The sequence below is a fragment of the Macrobrachium nipponense genome, chromosome 13 (genome assembly GCF_015104395.2).
Source record: "Macrobrachium nipponense isolate FS-2020 chromosome 13, ASM1510439v2, whole genome shotgun sequence".
Classification (NCBI taxonomy): domain Eukaryota; kingdom Metazoa; phylum Arthropoda; class Malacostraca; order Decapoda; family Palaemonidae; genus Macrobrachium; species Macrobrachium nipponense.
In genome coordinates, this window is record NC_087206.1 from 46,579,348 (window position 1) to 46,599,347 (window position 20,000).

The following is a 20,000-nucleotide window of genomic DNA, read 5'->3' on the forward strand; positions in this document are numbered from 1 at the left end:
AGACAGTCACTTAATGAAATCGTAGGGCTATTAAAACACCTCCGAACGTGTCATATCGCCCCATCAGGGAAAACTAAAAGTATGTGTTGCCTTTAACAATTAAGCTGGCAGTATTATACCTGATAGAAGTAAGCATACTATTAACCCTGTAGGTTAAGTTTTATCTAATCATTATTTGCTGTTCATTTTAAGTCATTCTCAGTGTGACGTTATATTTTAAGAGTAATTGAATTTGATTTGTCTTTACTGGAATATAGCAAGTTGTTAGTCTTTTAGTCACTTCACACTTTATTCTCTAATATTCTTGATCGGTAACTTACAAGAATTATGAATATTATCATCAGCAGAGCTTCAATCTCGTTTATATTAAGTCCACTTAATGGGAGTATGGAAGGCTCAGTAATTTATATTTGTCATTGTTTCTGGCTTGTCTTGTCCATTCCAACCCGTCTAGGGTTGAAATATCCTCTAGAATGGGGAGGTGTTCAGGATTTTAAGCCAGAACCAAGGAAAGGTAAGACCTCTTTAAAGCCAGAAGTTGCCCCTGTGAACTGAAAGCCTCCATTCTCTCTAAAATCCTCTTTGCTCCTATTGGCTGCTCTGGATTTATTCTCCACAGGGGGCCTTGGATGAAGGCAGAGCCTACCCAGGCGAGATTTTAAAAGAGCGGGGCCGCAGCAGTTCTCTCTCAGAACCTCTCAGAACTCTCTCAGAACTTCCTCAGACTTTCTCAAGCCATGCAGACTCCACTTCTGTTCCCCTGTGGCCCCCCTGGGGAACCCACAAGTGTTCTTGTACCTCCATAGTGAAAACAGAAATATCAGCAGATAAGAAGACTACCAAACCCAGGATTTCCAGACAAACACTGTGACTGATTGCGGGAGAAATTGGGACCCTTTGGAATAAAGCTTACATTAAAATAACTCATTTTGTGCAAATACTGATCTCCATGTCTGGTTCAATTCCCAGCCACATGTTCTTGTGGATCGACAATCAACCACCGCATTAGTTCCTGGACCTACCATAACTTAATGTAAATATAGTTCATTTAAAACTAAAGTCCAGAGTTTATGTAAAACCCCATTTTCAGTATCAGCCATCTTCATAGATGTGTTTGTGATAACTCTCGTCCCTCCAGTCAAGGTCATTTCTGAGAGTGTTAGACTAGAGTACATTTTCAGGAGGGAACGAGCAGGTCATAACACTATTTTCTTCTTTTCTTGGCTAAATATATCAGTCAACTTAACCATTGTAAACTAAGTTGCTAGTGATGCCAAAATGCAATAAGAGAACTAATAGTCAAAACTGTTGAATACTGGCCCATAAGTCGTAAACGATAACACAACTGTCTCCACAGAATGAAACGTACAACTAACAAATCAATGTTTCTTTCACTCACCTTCGCATGAAACATGAAAATATCTTCATTTTCTAGAAATTCAAATAAGTGCCAGATTTGGTTTATAAAGCAGACCACAATTCAGGCAGGAATATATAGCATCATTTATTGTATGTCTCTAATATTACGGATATCAAATACAAAACCGGATAGATCCCCTGATTTTGCAGAAATGTTAAACTACCTACTTGCAATTGAACCGTTGGTAAGCAAGGCAGTGTCCGGCACATACATCAATGTCCTCAATACGCTGTGAGAGCTGTGGGGAAATACATCAAGTTTTATATACATTTTTAGAACCGGTGGTAAGTGACTAAGATATGGTGTTTCAAGAATTACGCAAAATAAGTGTAATGAATACTTTTATTTCAAAAGCAGTTTCCACCACTTTTGGATACAACTCTAAAAGAAAACAATGTTATTCTAATGATTAGTTTTGATTAATGTTTAAATGGTAATATTATCCATCTATTCTATCTATTCTATCTATCTATCTATCTATCTTATATATATATCTATATATATATATCTATATATATATATATATAATATATATATATATATATATATATGTGTGTGTGTGTGTGTGTGTGTGTGTGTGTGTGTGTGTGTGTAGAATCTACTGGTCATTTTCACCAGATAAATATATAATTGTAATGCCACAATGCCCACTGAAATTATAAAATTTTTCGCGCGCCTTTTTGGATACACTTGTCATTACAAAGCCTCAAGATCCAAGTTCAAAGAAATATGAAGAAATTATGATGTCCGGTAGCAGGAAACGAACCCGTGATACCACAAATCACGACGAGGTCACGTTGTTAACCTGACCTTGTCATGATTATGGTATCACAGGTTTCCCGCTACCGGACATCATAAATTCTTCATATTTCTTTTCAACTTGGGTCTTAAGACTTTGTAGTGACAAGCGCATCCAAAAAAATGCGAAAAATCTGAGAAGTTACGAGGACATTGTTTGCTATTAAATATATATATATATATATATTAATTATATATTCTAATATAATACTATTATATATATAGTTATATAGCTTATATATAGACCTACATACCGATATTGTATAGGCTATATACATATATATGTGTAATATATATATATATGTATATATATATATATATATATATTTATATATATATATATATATATATTATATATATATATATATATATATATATATCTCCAATGTCAAACCCAGGATAAGAGCTATTGACAATGAATTTCCATAAAGCAAACAACCTATTCAGCCAGACTGTAACCGCCTATGATGTGGGATAATCACAGGCCACATTGCTGCTGAAATCACAGACTCTCCAAAATATCGTAGTTTCGGTCTTACTGCCTCATCATCCCACAAAAATAACAAGTAATAAAAGTGCCGAAGTTTCTTCTTTCTGCACAGTATATAAGGCAGTGAAGGTGCATGATCAACATAACAAATTGCAGCCCTATAACCTCAGTAATTTTAAGATCTGAGGGCGGACAGAAAAAGTGTGGAGGGACAGAAACTAAAAATAGGGCTAGCTCCAAGTTCCGCTTGGTAAGTGTTTTTAGGCCAAGCAAACTGACTGAGTGCGCAAATGACTGGAGCAGACAGAGTCGAATTTATGAAATTCAGGCTGTCAAGAGAAGCACTGGGGCACTTCCGGCCATTCAGCGATTATTTCATTGAATAGAGAAGGTTGGGGCGCACATCCAGAAAATTAAGTAGACGAAGTTCACGCATCTAAAGGTGGAACTTCGAGAAAACCGCAGAGTTGTTTTAAGAAGTAACAGTTAGAAATGCGGCCGGCAAGATTGAAGCAAGGAAGGAAGGAAGGAAGCGTGATGGAGTGAGTTCAGCCAAGGATCGAAGAACACTGTAAACACCTTCAGCATGCCTATAGCGCACCATGTGAGGTGCACCGATGCCACTAACCCCTACGGGGTCAATGACTGAGTGATAGTTCTTAAGGTAAAAGTTTTGCTCTTATTGATGTTACAGAGTAATGGGATTTTAGGTAGAATTCATCTCCTTCCTCATATTTTGTCTGTTAAAATGACAACATTTTTGCCCTAAAAATGCTATACATCACTAAAAAATTTCACTTAGTATTTCACGCTAACCAACCAGCTGTTATCTGATGAAAAGATATGATCTAGACTCAATTGAAGAAGAAGGTTTCTTGGCGTACACACAAAAGATTCATGATCTTATCTTTAATTTTAAGATAAAAGGGAAACTTTAATATTTAAGCAGTTGTATCATAAAACATATCTTAAAGCCCACCTTGTTTATTAATTACCTTTTTACTTCCTCTTCCAAATAACAGCAAGAAACACAAATTGTTTTGTAGTAGTAACAAAGTACAAGTAACTTGAATAAACATATACACGTTTATACTATAACGAGCTGGAAGTGAAATCAGTCATTAATACAAAACAAAGGTAAATAGACAAGTCAATGTACAGTGGGGCTCAAATCTCATGCGACATGATTCTTTTTGTATCGTCCATATTCTCAGACCTAACGTGATGTTGCCAAGGAGTGCTTTTTTTTTTTTTTGTAATGTCATTCATGTAGAAAAGTTTGCGAATTCACAGCTAGCCTTATTTTCCTTATGGTTAAATAGATATAATCCCTTTTATGCATTGGTAAATTCTTAATTTGTATGATTTGAATTGATTTTTTTATTTTTTTATCTTTACGTTGCTCAGTTCAAGTGTGGTGTGATAAGGTTAGCGGTGCCAGCAATGAAAGCATTATGACAGTAGACCTAATAAGCTCAACAGTCATAACAACAATTTCAATGTAGGAATATGAATTAAAACAAGTTTTATTTGAATGTTGAAGATTTCGGCTGCGTTTAAGCTGCCTGTATGTTGGAAAATGTTTTATAGGCCTAAAAAAATAATCTAAGCCATCTGAGATGTAATCTGTTACTAATGAATTTATTTGTAGAGATCACCTGTTCTTTGAGGAATATGAATTACAACCAGTTTTATTTGAATGTTGAGGTTTCAGGCTGTGTTTAAGCTGCCTGTATGTTGCAAAATGATTTATAGGCCTAGAAAAATAATCTAAGTTTTCTGAGATGTAATCTTTACTAATGTTTTTATTTGTAGAGATTACCTGTTCTTTGAGGAATAAAAGATGATGATGATTTTGGTTATATGGAGAAGATGGTTATTAATCGAAATATCATAAGTATTAATATCAAGGCAATGGAACACTTGTTTTTCAACTGGTTTACAATATTATTTTCTTAAAACTTCTGCTCGCTTTTGGTGTATAATTTATTCTTTCATAAGGTAACTTGAAGTGCAAGAATATGTAGATACCCTCATTTGCTTTCTGGCCAGAAATTGTTAATATAGAGATGTGAATGTTAAGTGTAAAGTAAAGAAATCTAACACCTAGGCCTAGGAATAATATCTTGGCTTTGACAAATAGGCGAATATTTGCTAGTATGCTATCAGTTTTGAAATATTCAAGAAAGATAACAAATAATTGTGTATGAAAATCCAAATATTCCTTCAATACATAAAGTAAATGTTTTCAAGATAATTTAATGGTCGCTACTCATTGTAGACCTACTTATATACCAGGTGGTTGTTGTTGCACCGACGCTGATACGTCACACATGCTCCCCTCACACGTTGATATCGGTGGGCGCATTCTACTTTTGTATATACATATTTACATTTTTTCAGCGTTGAGGGTAATAGCAATAAAAGAGGTCTATTTTAAATTTTATGTTTGCTTTAGAAGCATTATTAATGTTACGACAATTTTTTTTCGTTTTTTTTTCTTTTTTTTATTTATTTAACATTTGAACTGTGGTTTGATGGCGACTTCGTTTTGGTCAAATGCTTCAGCAATGAGTGAACGAAAGTTTTGAAAAAGTTTCGTAAGGGTTTTTCTGAAATTTGGCTACACGTGACATTTTCTTACAATTTTTAAATATATGACAGATTTCACTCTTATGAAACATATTGTGGCCTTAGTGTATGCGATACTCGCGTTTTCGCATTGAAATAAAAGATAAATATGGAGCACGCTAGGTTGCCAGTTAGTGAATTTTGAACGAAATCCTATGGAGTCATGTTGCATGAGATTTGAGCATCACTGTACGCTTCAGTTAGAAATGGCCTAAAATTCAAATGACTTGGGGTAACTTTTGACCAAAACTTAATGTAAGAACAGCGAGAATGTAAGTGCAAGTGTCGAGTAGAAATTTCACAATTCTTGGAAATTTTCTATATTGGTTGGTAAAAATTTTATGCAGTTTCAAATGGGGCTGCTCTACTATATTAAGAAGAAATCATTGCACAATCAAGGAGAGGAGCAAGCCACCCTCCCCCTCAGTACAACCAACTCAAGAACAATAAGTAATCAAACAACAACGACTCTTAATTAATCCCTGTAAAAGTCGTGTAAACAAGAGAAAATAACCTAAGAAAGAAGAAATTTAAAGGAAATGAAATAAAGAACAGAAAACGATCAATCAAACTTAAGAAAATGCTTCGTGCGTAGCTACGCCTGGAGAGCATGATCGTCAATAAGTAACCGTGCTTGTGTCTATATCTAATTGAGATACTTAAGATGCGCATAAATTCATTTAAAAAGTAAAATGAAAATAATAAAAAAATTATCTGAAACAGAAGAAAATTATTGTACAGTCGTCGAAAGAGACCGATTGATGAGTTGTCTTCAAATAGTACTTAACACGAAATTGTGAAACTGAAGTTTTCTTCAATCGTATGCTTAAAAAAGCTTTCTTTTCAAAACAATTGCCAGTTCAGATTATTGAACACCAACAATTTAGGAAGTCTTTGAACATTAATCGTATTTAATTAAAAAAGAATATCCAAGTTTACAGATTAGACAGAATACTCGTCCCAATGCGTGGGATTTTCTCATAGTGACTGCGAAAGTAGCGTACTGGAAGTGTAGAAGTTTTGCAGAATCCCCTCAGGTTGATTATTATTTTATCAGCTCCACAACTAATGATAACGTTCGCAATTGAAAAACTGTTTATTACCATAAATATTGTACTTTAAAAATGGTTTGGAGAGAGACGGTATTTTCTGACATAAAATGAAAATACCCACAATGTATACAAAAGTTACCATAAATCATAGTTATCCAAGGCATACTTCGTAGACATTCGACGAGCTTGATCACAAAAAGATTTTAATGACTGCCACACTCAATCAAAGCAGACACCAATTACAAGAGCTCAATTTCCAGTTATTAAGCTTTAACACTGGCACAGTGCTGAGGCAGAGCCATAAAACTTGCGTATTGTGAACTGGTGACAGGTTTCCATGCTAAAGGGAATCTTACGGATGAACTTTACCTGTGTGTCGTACGTGCTTGGTTTCGTGTCCTCCATCTTCTGAAACTGAAGTCTGTAAGGCGCAGGTTCCAGAGTAGGAGAATTGCATAAACGCTGCCCTCGTCGTGATCAAGCTGTGAAAATAAAATAAATAAATAAATAAATAAATTAAGCAGACAAACCAGTGGCGTCATTTAAGATTTTTCTTTCGGTGAAGTGGGGGTGGGGAAGGTGGGGTGGGTGTCCAATGACGCCCCTGAGACAAACAGGTTCTAAAGGGCTCCCCATATTGTGACAGCATTTAAATGTTGACATGCTTTAAGAAATCTGTCTGTCAGTTAGTTACTTCTTGTACCCTATCTTAGATCAGCAATGATGTAACATTGCTTTATGTTTCTATTGTATCATTATTTAAGATTGACTGTCAGGTATTTGTATGCAATAAAGAAAACTAAATAAAAAATGATCTGATAATGTGACATTATTATTATATAGAATACTTTGGAAAAAACACCTTCGTTTTGGTAATGAAAGACGAGGTGTCCCAAATTGCGACTACCCCAGTAGTCCAACTGTACTAGATACTACACGAAAGCTCACAGTGTGAAAATCACTATGATAACATACCTGCACTTCAGGCATCCTCACATATGAAGTGCGCGTGTCGTTGTAGATCTTTTCCATAATCTGTTTCTTAAATTCGTCTTGATTTTGGTAAGCTCCGTCGTGCCAGTCCCCTGCATAGATAGATACATCAGCTGTGCATCTCTTTATTTTATAAGGAAGAAAATCCTAATTTTATTCTAATCATAGATCGTCAAAAATATGATGAAAAGCGGGCATCGGATTTTCGTTTAGAGGCAGAAACAAAAGTAGTGTTGTGTAACAGCAACTCCAAAATGGGGCCTCACCTCGAAAAGACATTTTGAACCAGGATCTCTGAGTGGGTATAGTCATGCACTCGCGGACATCGAAGGGATTCAGCTCAAAAGCCTCAAATGTCGTCTGCATGTGAAGGAGGTGCACAGTGTGTCGTTCTCTGATGTGCGAGGCATCGTCCTCATCGTATACGGTGATATGAATCCGTACTGGAATGTTGCTAGTCGTGCGTTCGCCGATTTCATCGGTCGTTTTCTGCAATAGAGAAAAATACATCTATGTTTGCTCTGTGTAAACGTAAAAATACGTTATCATCTTAGGAAACAGTGCGATGATCGTACCGATTTTTATTTATTTGCGTTGATCTCTCTGGCACTCACCAAAATACTTGCCAGACTCAGAGTTGTCTCAATATCTTTGGTATGAACTTTGGCTTTTATTTTTTATTATTATTATTACTTTTTTATTTTTGCACCACAGCTTTCAGGCCTGACACACGATTTCAGTTTATCTTCCTATGAGGTGCAATGTCACGTGGTTTTACAAATTGTGCCTCTTTAATTACATGTTTCTTGATATATTCATTTATTCTACAAACCAAATTTATAGCAGCCCTTGATCACAATTTCTGGCTATTATTAAATTCATTATATCGTCATACTGGATACTTGAAAGACAAATAACTCTGGTTTGCAAGCAAATGAATTCACTTTTGCTGATTATGTTGCCATTATTTTCCATTGTGCAATATTATTGTTAAGGCAACTTGAATCATTATCAGCGCCCTACAAGATCTTTGGAACTACAATTGCTTCCACAAAAAATTGCTGGTATCTAGTATGCTTGGGTAGAGTAGGTACGTCATACGGAGTTTCATCGCTTAAAGATTTGACACCATTTATAGTCTGTGCAGAATGATAGAAGGGTATTTTGAGGTCAGATGGAGCGGCCACTCAAACATCACTTGGGAAAAGGAGTAGATTAAACGTTCCTCAGAATGTTAATCTTATGCCTATTTATTGCACAAAAAAGAGTGGGTCCTTTATTCTCGATTTTCAGTCAACTGAGCTTACAACCGATAAAAACATCTTCATTATCAGGGTCCATTTTCATGATAAATTTAGTCTTAATTATAGCTGTGGATAGGAAACGAGAGCAGTTCTCTTGGTTACAAACACACCCAGTGAATTGTAACTGACGCATGGAAGGTGTCTTGCGTATCTATTTCGGACTAAATTCAATATTACAAATAGTGTTTGCCATATTTAAACTATAATGGTTCTTGAGAACTTCGCACGAAGATAATTACAGAATTAAGAAAGCGAATTGTTTGTCTCTGCGATAATGAAAGTAGTAATTACCGTTAGAAACTCGTAGTCCACCACGACTTTGTTATATTTTTGGTCTGGCTTTCCTGGAATCGAGATATCACGGCGAGTAGCTGTCCAGCGACTTGTCAGGAGTCCCCTGGATTCACTGTATCCACTGAAGACGTACCTGAGGGGAAAGACAATTTATGTCTACATCACTCAGTAGTTCTTAACCCTAAATGACTGTTCTACGACCGTTATTAGAGGTTTCATAATTTAATGGCTGAATGATGCAGGTCTTGGCCCACGTTTGGTAGGTCAGTAGATACTCCCAGCCTTACGACCTGCAGTCCACCCAACTGTAAATATCTGCCAGTGTCTGCTAGGGTCAAGAAAAAGGCTCCTTGACTAAAGATTTACTGAGGAGACGAGAGGCTGTTCCCTTCAGAAATCCCTTCCCCAAGGGGAAGAGGGATATAAACACACACAATATATATATATATATATATATATATATATATATATATATATATTATATATATATAGATATATATATATATAGTATATCTATATATATAATATATATAATATTATATATATATTATATATATAATATATATATTTATATAATATTATATATATATATATAACATTCTTAACCTACTGTGCGTTGATAAGGATTTTTTTTCTGGGAAAGACTTTTACCTTAGAAACCGTTGTCGTACCATTTGCTAGGTATCAAGGAGGCGATAAGGGAGCTTGGTTTTTATTTTCTGTAAACCAGAGCGAGATGGTATTAGAGTAAACAAACCCAAAATGGCTGCCTCCCTTTATCGTTCCACCTGGCTAGCGCTTGATCGGTTTCCCTCTGTTTCTTACTCCCGTAAATGACTAATTAAACTCCACTTTCACCAACCAGTCGCCCTCCGATCTTCTCAAATAACTTACCACTGAAGATTTCTGATGACGTAAAGAGGTAACCATGAGCCAAATCTTATTATACTTATATACGGCTTTACCATTTCTTCGTTCTATCTCTGTTCTTCTCGCCGGCTTACCTTTTCTTACTTCATAACTTAAAACGAACAATCCATCGTAATTGCATCAACAGATTGTTTCTTTTTCTTTGCATGCTGGAGAGTTGGCTGAACTTACTCCTCTTCTCTTCCAGAACTTTTGCACGCGATCGGTGGACTTCAGCACTTCACCTGCTGTCTTCTGTCCTGACACTGAAAACACATCACTGTCACTCCCAAACACTTGTACGATTGATTCATTGCAATCGCCACTTCTTATTACATTCACTGCTTCATCTTCTGGCTTCCATTCATACTCGTAGCCATTGTTTTGCTGACGTTCAGTTTTATATCACATACATACATACATACATACATACATACTACATACATACCTATATAAATATTATATGAGATATATATTAATCTTATAGTATATATATATATATATATATATATTATTAGTATTAAGGGCATATTTTCTCTCACTCAGTTTCTATTGAAGACACGGGCATTATTTGTAGAGGCTGTCTTCTTTTTATGCAATACTTCTCCTCCTCAAGGCTCTTTCTCCGCATCAACGAGGCTGCCTTCCTGTCACTTAGGTCTAAACTCTTTCGACAGGTAGATGATGATGATGATGATGATGCTATGGAATTCCCCCTTGGCGTCTCATTTGCCAATATGTGCATGGCAGAGTCGAGGATAGAACCTTGGATTCCATTCGAAAACTGAAGATATTTGCTCGATATATAGCTATCGATACCGATGGAGAAGCCACCCGCCTAACGTATGCCTTCAAAAGGAAATCTAGCCTAAATTCGCTATTGAATATGGTGCCGAAGGCCGACTTGTTTTCTTGGATGTAAATGTGGAGAAGAAAGAAGATAGGTATAATACTACCATGTACCATAAGTCGATTAATGTGGATCGGTGCCTTAATGCCTCTGGGGAGTGCCAGGACACTTACGAATGGCCTGTGGTAGGTCAAGGCCATGAAAAGACCTACGAATCCTAATAAGAGGATTCCTTTACAAATCAACTGTCACCAGAAACTAGCATTGTTCATCTACTTACATGAAATTTCGTATTTGAAAAAACAAGAGTTTTTTTGCAAATAATCATTAGCTAAACTGTTTGTGATCAGCCATTGCTTTAATTTTGTGATATAACCAGAAGTCATTATTACCAGAATGAGTTCAAGGAATGTGTAATTATAATAAGAAACCATTATGGTCTCAAGTTTGTAGCTTTCAGGGAAGACCAACTTGAGACTGACTGTAAACTAGCCATGCATACATACTTTCAATTTCCTTTAGAAAGATGACTCATTATTTCCTGAAATTAAGAGGATATCGATTTAATGTAACAGAGAAGCGGAAAAACATTTTTCATTACAAGAGAAGATAACCGAAATGAGATCTTTATATCTCAGACACCCATTTTTATTATTGGCAAAATTAAAACGAAATACTCACGCATCATCTAGGTAGAATAGGCGCTGAGATACTGGCATAATAACATCCGCTATTTCAGACCCTGAAAACAGATCAGGAGATGAAAGTTACGTGCATGTAGGAACGTGGCATTCAACAGTATTATAAAAAAAAAACCTGGTCGTCTTACATATATGATAACCTTAAGAAGCTTCTCTAAAACTGAACAATACTATATCCCCTGGACCGTGCCATTTTTTGCAATCTTGAAAGCCAATTCCCCTCTTACGTTACTTATCTGGGAGCGTGTGTGTATTTTCCAGAAGGTTGTACATTGAACAGAAAAATTAAAGAGGAAAAGTTGCCTGTACATTATTATGAGAATGCACCTATCATTATGTATATATATACATTTATTGTTTCAAACAAAAACACTTAAGAAGATCATAGCATGAAAATCTTGGAATATTCGGAGAAAGCCTTAAGCTAGAGTTCATAACAAGAACATTCGAAGGTCCTATAAAGCGACAATGAAAATAACGAACAAAACTAGGTCAACTCGGTGGAACTGGATCACTCTGCAAGGTAAAACATACCTTCCTAGGACAGAGCGAAGTAATGTTTGTTTTGAAATCTGAAAGTAAGAAATTTGAAAACTTATATATATATATATATATATATATATATATATATATATATATATATATATAAGTTTTCAAATTTCTTATTATATATATATATATATATATATATATATATATATATATATATATATATATATATATATATATATATATATATGTTTAGTAGATCTAGTTAGACAGTCATGCCTGAATTGACAGAGGTGCCAGTGCGGGAGAGCCAAGCCAAGGGTAAGTGGGGCTCTACATGACTTGTTCATATACTTACCTGGATAGTGTATAGATCACACGGGACTTGAATGGCACTTAATGAATGATCGGGGTATTAGTCAAGAGCTCATAATGGCAAGCATGAATTCAATCACAGGGAAAAGGAAGACCAACTGGAGCAAATATTGTCATTTCCAGGAAGACAAGAAAAATGAAGGTCTAACTTCACCCTTGGCCTCTGCACATCATAATCCCGAACATGAGGGGTACGTAATGATATCAACCAATGTGCCATTGATCCAGGAGTTGCCACTTAACTTTAACCCAGCAAGGCTGGATGAAGGTACTGGCATAGAGGCAACACTGCGACAAAACATGGCAAAATACCACAAGAGATGTAGGGTCTTGTTTAATAATGCAAAACTTGATCGTGCAAGAAAGCGAAGATCTACAGTTGAAGGTAGTGAACCACCGGAAAAGCATTCTCAAAAGCGTCGAATGAGTCATGATAATGAAGCATGCATTTTCTGTGAAAATGTGGCGCCTGTATCAGATCTTCGACAAGTAAAGACCATGAATCTCAAAAGGAGACTTACATGAGTGCACTCACACACTTAATGATGGTAAATTACTGGCAAAACTAGGAACAATTGCATAAGAGCTGAAATAACATCTCAGAAATCTTGAGAAAGAACAATGTCACAGTGAAGAACCATATATATATATATATATATATATATATATATATATATATATATATATATATATATATATATATATATATAGCCACTGGTTCTATCAGAGCTGGTTGATAATATAATTGAAACGGATGGTCCTGCCATATTTCCTCTTACAGACGTATTCCATTAATAAAACCAGCAGCGCCTGGAACGATTGGGCATTGCCTCACCCACTGTAAATACAACAAGATTAAAGGACAAATTGTGAGCAGAAATCTCTGAATTAGAAGCACACAAGAAAGGAAAAAGTGGGCTACCTACCTTGCAGAAAGATGAAGCTTTAGCCCTATCTCAAGCATCTGACTACTCAGATACACTTGTGATTGCTAAAGCAGCAAAGATACTGAGGAAGAATATTCCGGATCATCCGTCCAGGTTTGACGGCACCTTTGGTGAAGGATGCATCAATGATAGCATACCTCAAAGTCTGCTCCAGTTCACCAGTATGGTCGAACATGAAGCAGACATAAAGTCACAGCTTAGGTTTGGGTCATCAAAGTCTGACATGGCTATTGCTTAGCTCCTGCAGTACAACTGGTTCTCAAAACAGAAGGAATTTCCATAGCAAGTGTACATCGACACTCGAAGGATAGGTACACTCCTTTTCCAGCGTTCGTGGGCATGGCTATCTATGCCAAAACCAGTAAGAGAAATCTGGTAAAAATGCTTCATGATCATGGCTTGAGCATTTCCTATGGCAGGGTGCTGGAGATATCAGCCTGACTGGGAGATGCCACTGTCATTAATCTGTAATATTGATAATAGCTCAATAGAAATGCTTAGAAACAGATTCTCTGGCCTCATGGGTGTGGTCATGGATACAAGTTTCATGTCTATCTTTCTTAGTTGCAGAGTTATCAAGCAAAATGTTTCATGGCGACCATTTTGTACGCCATCTTTATCACAATGGTAAATATAGTAGTAGGAGCTCTGCTGATATCTTCAATTAACTCTTCTATCCAGGAAAACATTATATGAATAATGATTGATGTATTTATTTCAACAATCATTTACTCAAAGTGTCAGAAATTGGAACAACTAGCGATCATTTTGGAAAGTGTGGACACCCATGAAATTTGTGCCAAATTTCATGCTTGTATCACAAACTGAAGTACTTTTCTACTTATCTTTTGCACTATACATCCTTCCACCTTGATAAAACAACCAAAAGAATTTCTGTCAATCGATATATTGTGAGCGAAGGTCAAAGAATGACGTTTGATGATTGACAGCTTAATCGAATACTGGAATTATGATATGAGTGGCGATATGATTTCATCTTACATTTGGACTCCTCTAAACATACTGTAGTGGAATGATTTCAGTAAAGCATTTTACTCTTATTTCCTTTTAAAAAGGCTCTATGAACCTGCTATTCTTACATATTAACAAAAAATGAGTTGTAAAAGTTGCTTGATTAAAAACCTCTTTTGACTAAAATGATCGCGTACTTTGTCATCTACAGTTCAGTATGTAATATGTTATGGGGTATTGCAAAAGTCTTTCTTAGAATGGTTATATTTCTGCCGTAGTGAATAAGAGGTAACTGCATATACATTTTCATCCATTTTTGAGAAGTGACAACTTACCTAAGAGCTGTACAAAATCATCACGACTCCAAGTTGAAATTGTACAATCGCCCGTTTCTTCATCAATGCGATATTCGATACCTGAAAATCATTAATTTTAAGTAGCAGTTCAAGAAAATACAAAAAAATTATTAATGAACTAACTTTAGTACAAAAGACCAAAATACCATAAAACAGGTATATGCTTAAAACACTTAATAAAAGGAAAGTTACTGTTAGCTACAGTTATTTTTCTGCGACGTAAAACATTAGTTTCAGTTTAATTCGCGTTGTTGTCTGTCACTGAACCTCGTGTTGAAAATATCTTATTGTGATAAGGTAGTAATCTCCAGTAGTTCCTGGGCATATCCACAATTGTCTTACAAAACAGATTCTGACGAACGACTTTAGTTCAAATACCCTTTAATATTTCATTGCCGACTTCCTGACCTTTCTGAAAATTTAACAATAATAATTTCAACTGGTCATCTTCTCCACAAACGATAGATGGAAGTACAGTAAGTGATGTCTCTGGTACATTCCCTGGTGAATGTCTTCCAGCTCATCCCTGGTATTGTAACCACGGCGAAATTTGATACGACAGACAAAGCAAACAACAGCGAAGACTAAACCTAATGTCGTTATTTTATGCTTGGAAATGAAGTTACATCTTCAATAGGTTGTTTAGGGCTTTATTAAATAAACTGGCATTAAAAATCTTTAAAATTATGACGAACGTTTCCTTTTACTAAAATGCTTCACTTCTATGATCGCTGCTCATTATTTTGGGGAAGAAATGAAGCCCATTATTATTGCGCCTTTTGTCTTTTTCTGTCATGTAACTAGATCTCCCTTCATAATACAGTTTTCCTCTAAGGTTTTGTTCTTGTATAAAAACTGAAAGAGCTAAATAGATAGGAATAAAAGAAAATAATAATTTTAATCTGCGAGTATAAGGGAAACCTTCAGCAGATCTTATGAGAATTAAAAAGAGCATTCTTAAGTTTCGTACAATACTGCTACAGTCACTCAAAGAAGTCTGAGCCATTCAGTTTGATTAAGATTAAGAGACTGCAACCTTTTCAGACATTGTTGTTTTTTTTTGCTTTAAGAGAAAATGTTTCACCTGTGCCTATGTCTTGAATGGCTCTGGAGGATTTGGGACCGTTTGTTTCACGGTATGTCCAGACGTCCAGACGCATGGCATTACGGTAACTGTCGTGATACATCTGCAAATGAAAGAGGTTTTCAGAAATAACGAAAAATAATCCTCTGATTTCACACATTATCTCTGACATCTGTAAAATTTTTTTTAACTAAACTCGTTAGAAACAGAACTTTAATTTGGACATTAAAACGTGTCATGATTGAGAATAACATGTCAAGAAGCTGTTACTACAAAGTATTTGGACAATAATGATTGTTAATTAATCTATTATTATCTAGACGAACTTGAAACGAAAATCGAGCGTCTTGGTCTTTAATTTTAAAATAATTTTCCTAGATTCTTTTGCTTAGGAATTATTTCCTTTTGCTACGATAAGTACCTGGTTCTTGTATTGCTATCATTCTTCAGTCCTGAAAAGTGATTTTACTGACTAAAGTGAGGTCGAAATCTAGTTTTACTTTACAACGCCCACCCATTCGTGCACGAAATCGTGTTTCTACTTCTCACGACCTTCGTTTCAGGAGGTGAATTTATCACTTTCTTCAAGGAAACGGCATTTTGTTGTCTGTATTCTCTTCATTTTTACATGTAAGTTTTCCCCTTTGGATTTCGGGATGATAATTGTGCTTAGTTCACTGTTTTGTCGGAATTCACAAAAGATATGGTTATTATTTATTACGAGCAAACAAGTTCTGTTCAGATGCCATACTAAAAGGACAAGAAATGTTGCCAACCAAAGCAAGGGTCATTGCTAGGCTTTCTTCATAACGGGGGTTTAGAAGTAAATGTCGAAAGAAGATGCAGAGATTGAAGAACGCAACCAAGACAAAAGTCCCTATTTCGTAATATCAAATCTCCGTACGGAATTATTTAAGACTTCTGAAAAGCTTTTAAGAAATATGTATATTTACCAACATTTACAATTCCATGCCATATGATAAACCAAGGCCCATTTTCTCCTTTATATCGCATTTTCCACAGGAATATTTAAGCGTTTTTAGGTTTAGCAGCAGTCAACACAATTATCTTACCATTACTTGGTTAAAATCTTCGACTAGGTACTACAGTATTTCAACAAGCTAAGAACGATACAAGAATGCATTTTTCAAGTGTTCGTTGGCTGATGAAGAGTCATGACCAGTGTCAGGGAAACAAGGACTGATTAATACAGTTGAAGCTATTACTCTTATAAAGGAAGTTTTTTTTCTTTCTATCTTTCAGAAAGCTCAACAAGACGTTTATCTTACCCAGGCAGCCATAAATACACCATCGCTGATTTCCGTTCGATTGACTGTAATTTCCAGGAAAACTTTGAAAGTGTCGGGTGAAACGGGAGGTTTCAGCTGGTCAGGGTCTAAGGACCCACGTCCCTCGCAGCTCATGCCTTCGTCAACCTGTTGAAAGATGACCGCAAATAAAGCAATGAAATAGTAATCAAACATGACAAGAGGAGCCGGTACGTTATCAAACTACAGCTTTTTTTTTTTTTTTTTTTTAGCTGGTAGAATAGTTTCTAATCTGGAAACTTTTTCCGCGTCTGCGAACGAACCTTTGTTACGACGAAGATGAATGTCACTCCGACGGTGGACAAGTACTGCAAGGCACAAAAAAAAAAAATTACTTTCGGAAATATAAACTTTAAATCTTTTTGTAGTTTGTCATTTCGCACCCATAAAACATGTAGATTATGTAATCAGTAAATTATACAGCTCTCAGTGCATTATGGATAGGGTTTCCATCCCGGGATCCCAGCAAAAACCACATTTTCAGGTTTTTTTTTTTTCTTTTTTTTTATTATCAGGATTTCCCGCGAAATTCGTTCAAATTTGAAAATTTTTGAAAGTATGGTGAGAGCAAAAACCTGATCGTTTCTTCTTCTCCTTCTTCTTGTTCTTCCCAACTTTATATATTTGCTTGTGTGTGGGGCGGACGTGTTAGAGGTCCCTCTCGCGTTTTTTCACAGATAAGAAGGGTTGTTCGCCCTTGGTGATTATACCTTTTACAGTAAGCAATGTGTTAATAGTGTCTCCACGTAATACCCGGCGTATAAGCCGAAGAGTGTTATGCAATTGCAGATATTCTAATATTCTTTCTGCTCCAATCAGTGCTTTAGAAATCTTTCAAATCACAGCTACTCGAGGCCTATTGGTCCTGGGAAATGGGTAAAAGAATGCAGTGTATGTGTTAGTGCTTGGCCCTTCCCTTACCACAAAAATGTCATCCGACCAACCTCCAACCGTTGCGCAAGTGACCCAGGCACCTACCGGTGCCTGTGCCCCTCACACAAGTTCCGTACTCGCGAACAATTGTCTGTATTTTACCCTATACCAATCGAACCGTTCCGACGTCGAGTCCGCTATTCAATCTGTCAGTGATGCCTTCTCCGATGAGGAAATCAACGTTGCATATACGAAATGCAAAGATCTGATACCAGAGAGCATTCTCAAGGAGCGACCCGCGAAGAACTTGTCCTCACACAAAAAAATATCATATATCACTAAGTGGCTAAGGACCTGCTCGGTGGAAATCTACGCCGACGACCCTTACAATCTGCCTCCAAAGGGGCCCGCTGACCTAAGCCTACCCGCGGTGTACCACACGGCAGAAATGCCTTCCAAACAGCAAAATCCCTCTCAGAAATAATGGGAAAAAACTTCAGAAAAAATCGAGGAGACAAATGATAAATTATCAAGAATCTGGGACGTGATCAAAGGACTGCAGGATTCCCTAGACAGTCTTAAAACGGTGGAAACAAATGATCTCACACGGATCTGGGATGCTATCAAAGGAGTGCAGGGATCGATTGACAATCGCACAGATAGCCACCAAACTCCTATGAATGCGGCATCCAGTTTTTCCTCGCCTCCCAGCAACACGGAAGTGCCCCCTTCACCTGTAGGCCGTTCTGAGGAGACAGTTGGTCCCCCAACCTCCCCTCCCTCCCCAGTGCCTCCGGTGGAAGATAGATCTCCGGTGATGATTACCAGCCTTTGTGATTCTTCCCACCCTATCTCTCCCCACCAACCATCCATCTTAGATGCAGATGAGAGTGAGCATGAGGGGTCTAGCGGCTGGCAGATACAAACAAGTAGAAAGAAGAGAAGATCTCGTTTGGCCGCTAGACCGGAGCCCAGCATTCGAGTTGCACCTCGCCGACACATGAGAAGAGATGTCACGTAGCAATTCACAATCTGCGCTCATCGGTGACGCTAGACGCCATAGTGGAGAGAGTCAAGTTTCTCACTGGCTCTGACCCACTTATCTCTCACGAACTCCCATGTAGAAATAAACATAAAGTGGCTTACAGGATTACCTGCCTATTTCAACACCTCGACGTTCTTAAAGGAGAGAATTTCGGTCCTAATATATTAGTTTCAAGATATAACCTAATCCGGGACCAACCACCCCCAGGGGAACTTACTGTCACTCCAACCAGGGTCATTTCCACCGCAAGTGCCAGCCAACCGCCCACGGCGAGTGACTGCCCACTCCCCCTGGCTAACCCCCCCATCCACCCAAATGATCAGCGCATTCATCTCCCATCTTCGTGAGTAGCCATGGATACATTAAACATAATCTCTTGGAATATTTTTGGCCTCAAGCGGAACATTCCTCTCCTAAACATGCTCTGCGAAAATTTCAACGGCATCATTGCATTGCAAGAAACGCTCCTCTGGCCTCATGACCTTGCCATCTGCGATTCAATTCATGAAGACTTCAGAACCTTCTCGACTTCATCGATGCAAGTTACAGATCAAATCATAGCCGGTCGTCCGAAAGGGGGACTTTCTTTCCTGTGGCACAAATCGTTAGACAATTTGATAAAGGTGATGACCTACAGGAGTGACAGATTGCTTGGGCTTCAAGTGACAGTAGGGAACTCTAAAATCCTAATAATTAATGTTTATATGCCATGGGAAAAATAACAATAATTTTGATCATTACTGCATGATCCTAGGGGAGTTACACAGTATTATTCAAGATTCTCCTGCTGATCATATTTGTATAATAGGGGACCTTAATTCTCACCCCACAAAACAATTTTATAATGAACTTACTCGCTTCTGTCAAAATCATGCTCTCCAAATTAGCGATGTAATGCTCCTCCCTCCCTCCTCCTACTCATATGAACATAATAGAGCGGACGCAATTACAACCTCCTGGCTGGACCACTGCATCACATCTCCACAACTTCATGATTCTATAATGACCTGCAATATTCGCTACGATCTTGCAACGGGCTACGATCACATCCCATTACAGGTGTCATTCAGTACCCCATCCCTCCCTACC

At 37.0% G+C, this 20,000-nt stretch overlaps 1 protein-coding gene across 1 annotated transcript in view; it reads right to left on the reverse strand.

Annotated features, from left to right (window-relative positions):
* Positions 1 to 20,000, reverse strand: part of LOC135225312 (uncharacterized) — an 86,228-nt gene that overhangs the window by 50,253 nt on the left and 15,975 nt on the right. The window contains 10 exon segments of the mRNA XM_064264643.1: positions 1,588 to 1,658; positions 6,761 to 6,834; positions 6,837 to 6,873; positions 7,367 to 7,476; positions 7,651 to 7,873; positions 8,980 to 9,115; positions 11,423 to 11,483; positions 14,561 to 14,641; positions 15,666 to 15,768; positions 16,955 to 17,101. Coding sequence (XP_064120713.1) covers positions 1,588 to 1,658; positions 6,761 to 6,834; positions 6,837 to 6,873; positions 7,367 to 7,476; positions 7,651 to 7,873; positions 8,980 to 9,115; positions 11,423 to 11,483; positions 14,561 to 14,641; positions 15,666 to 15,768; positions 16,955 to 17,101 — 1,043 coding nt within the window.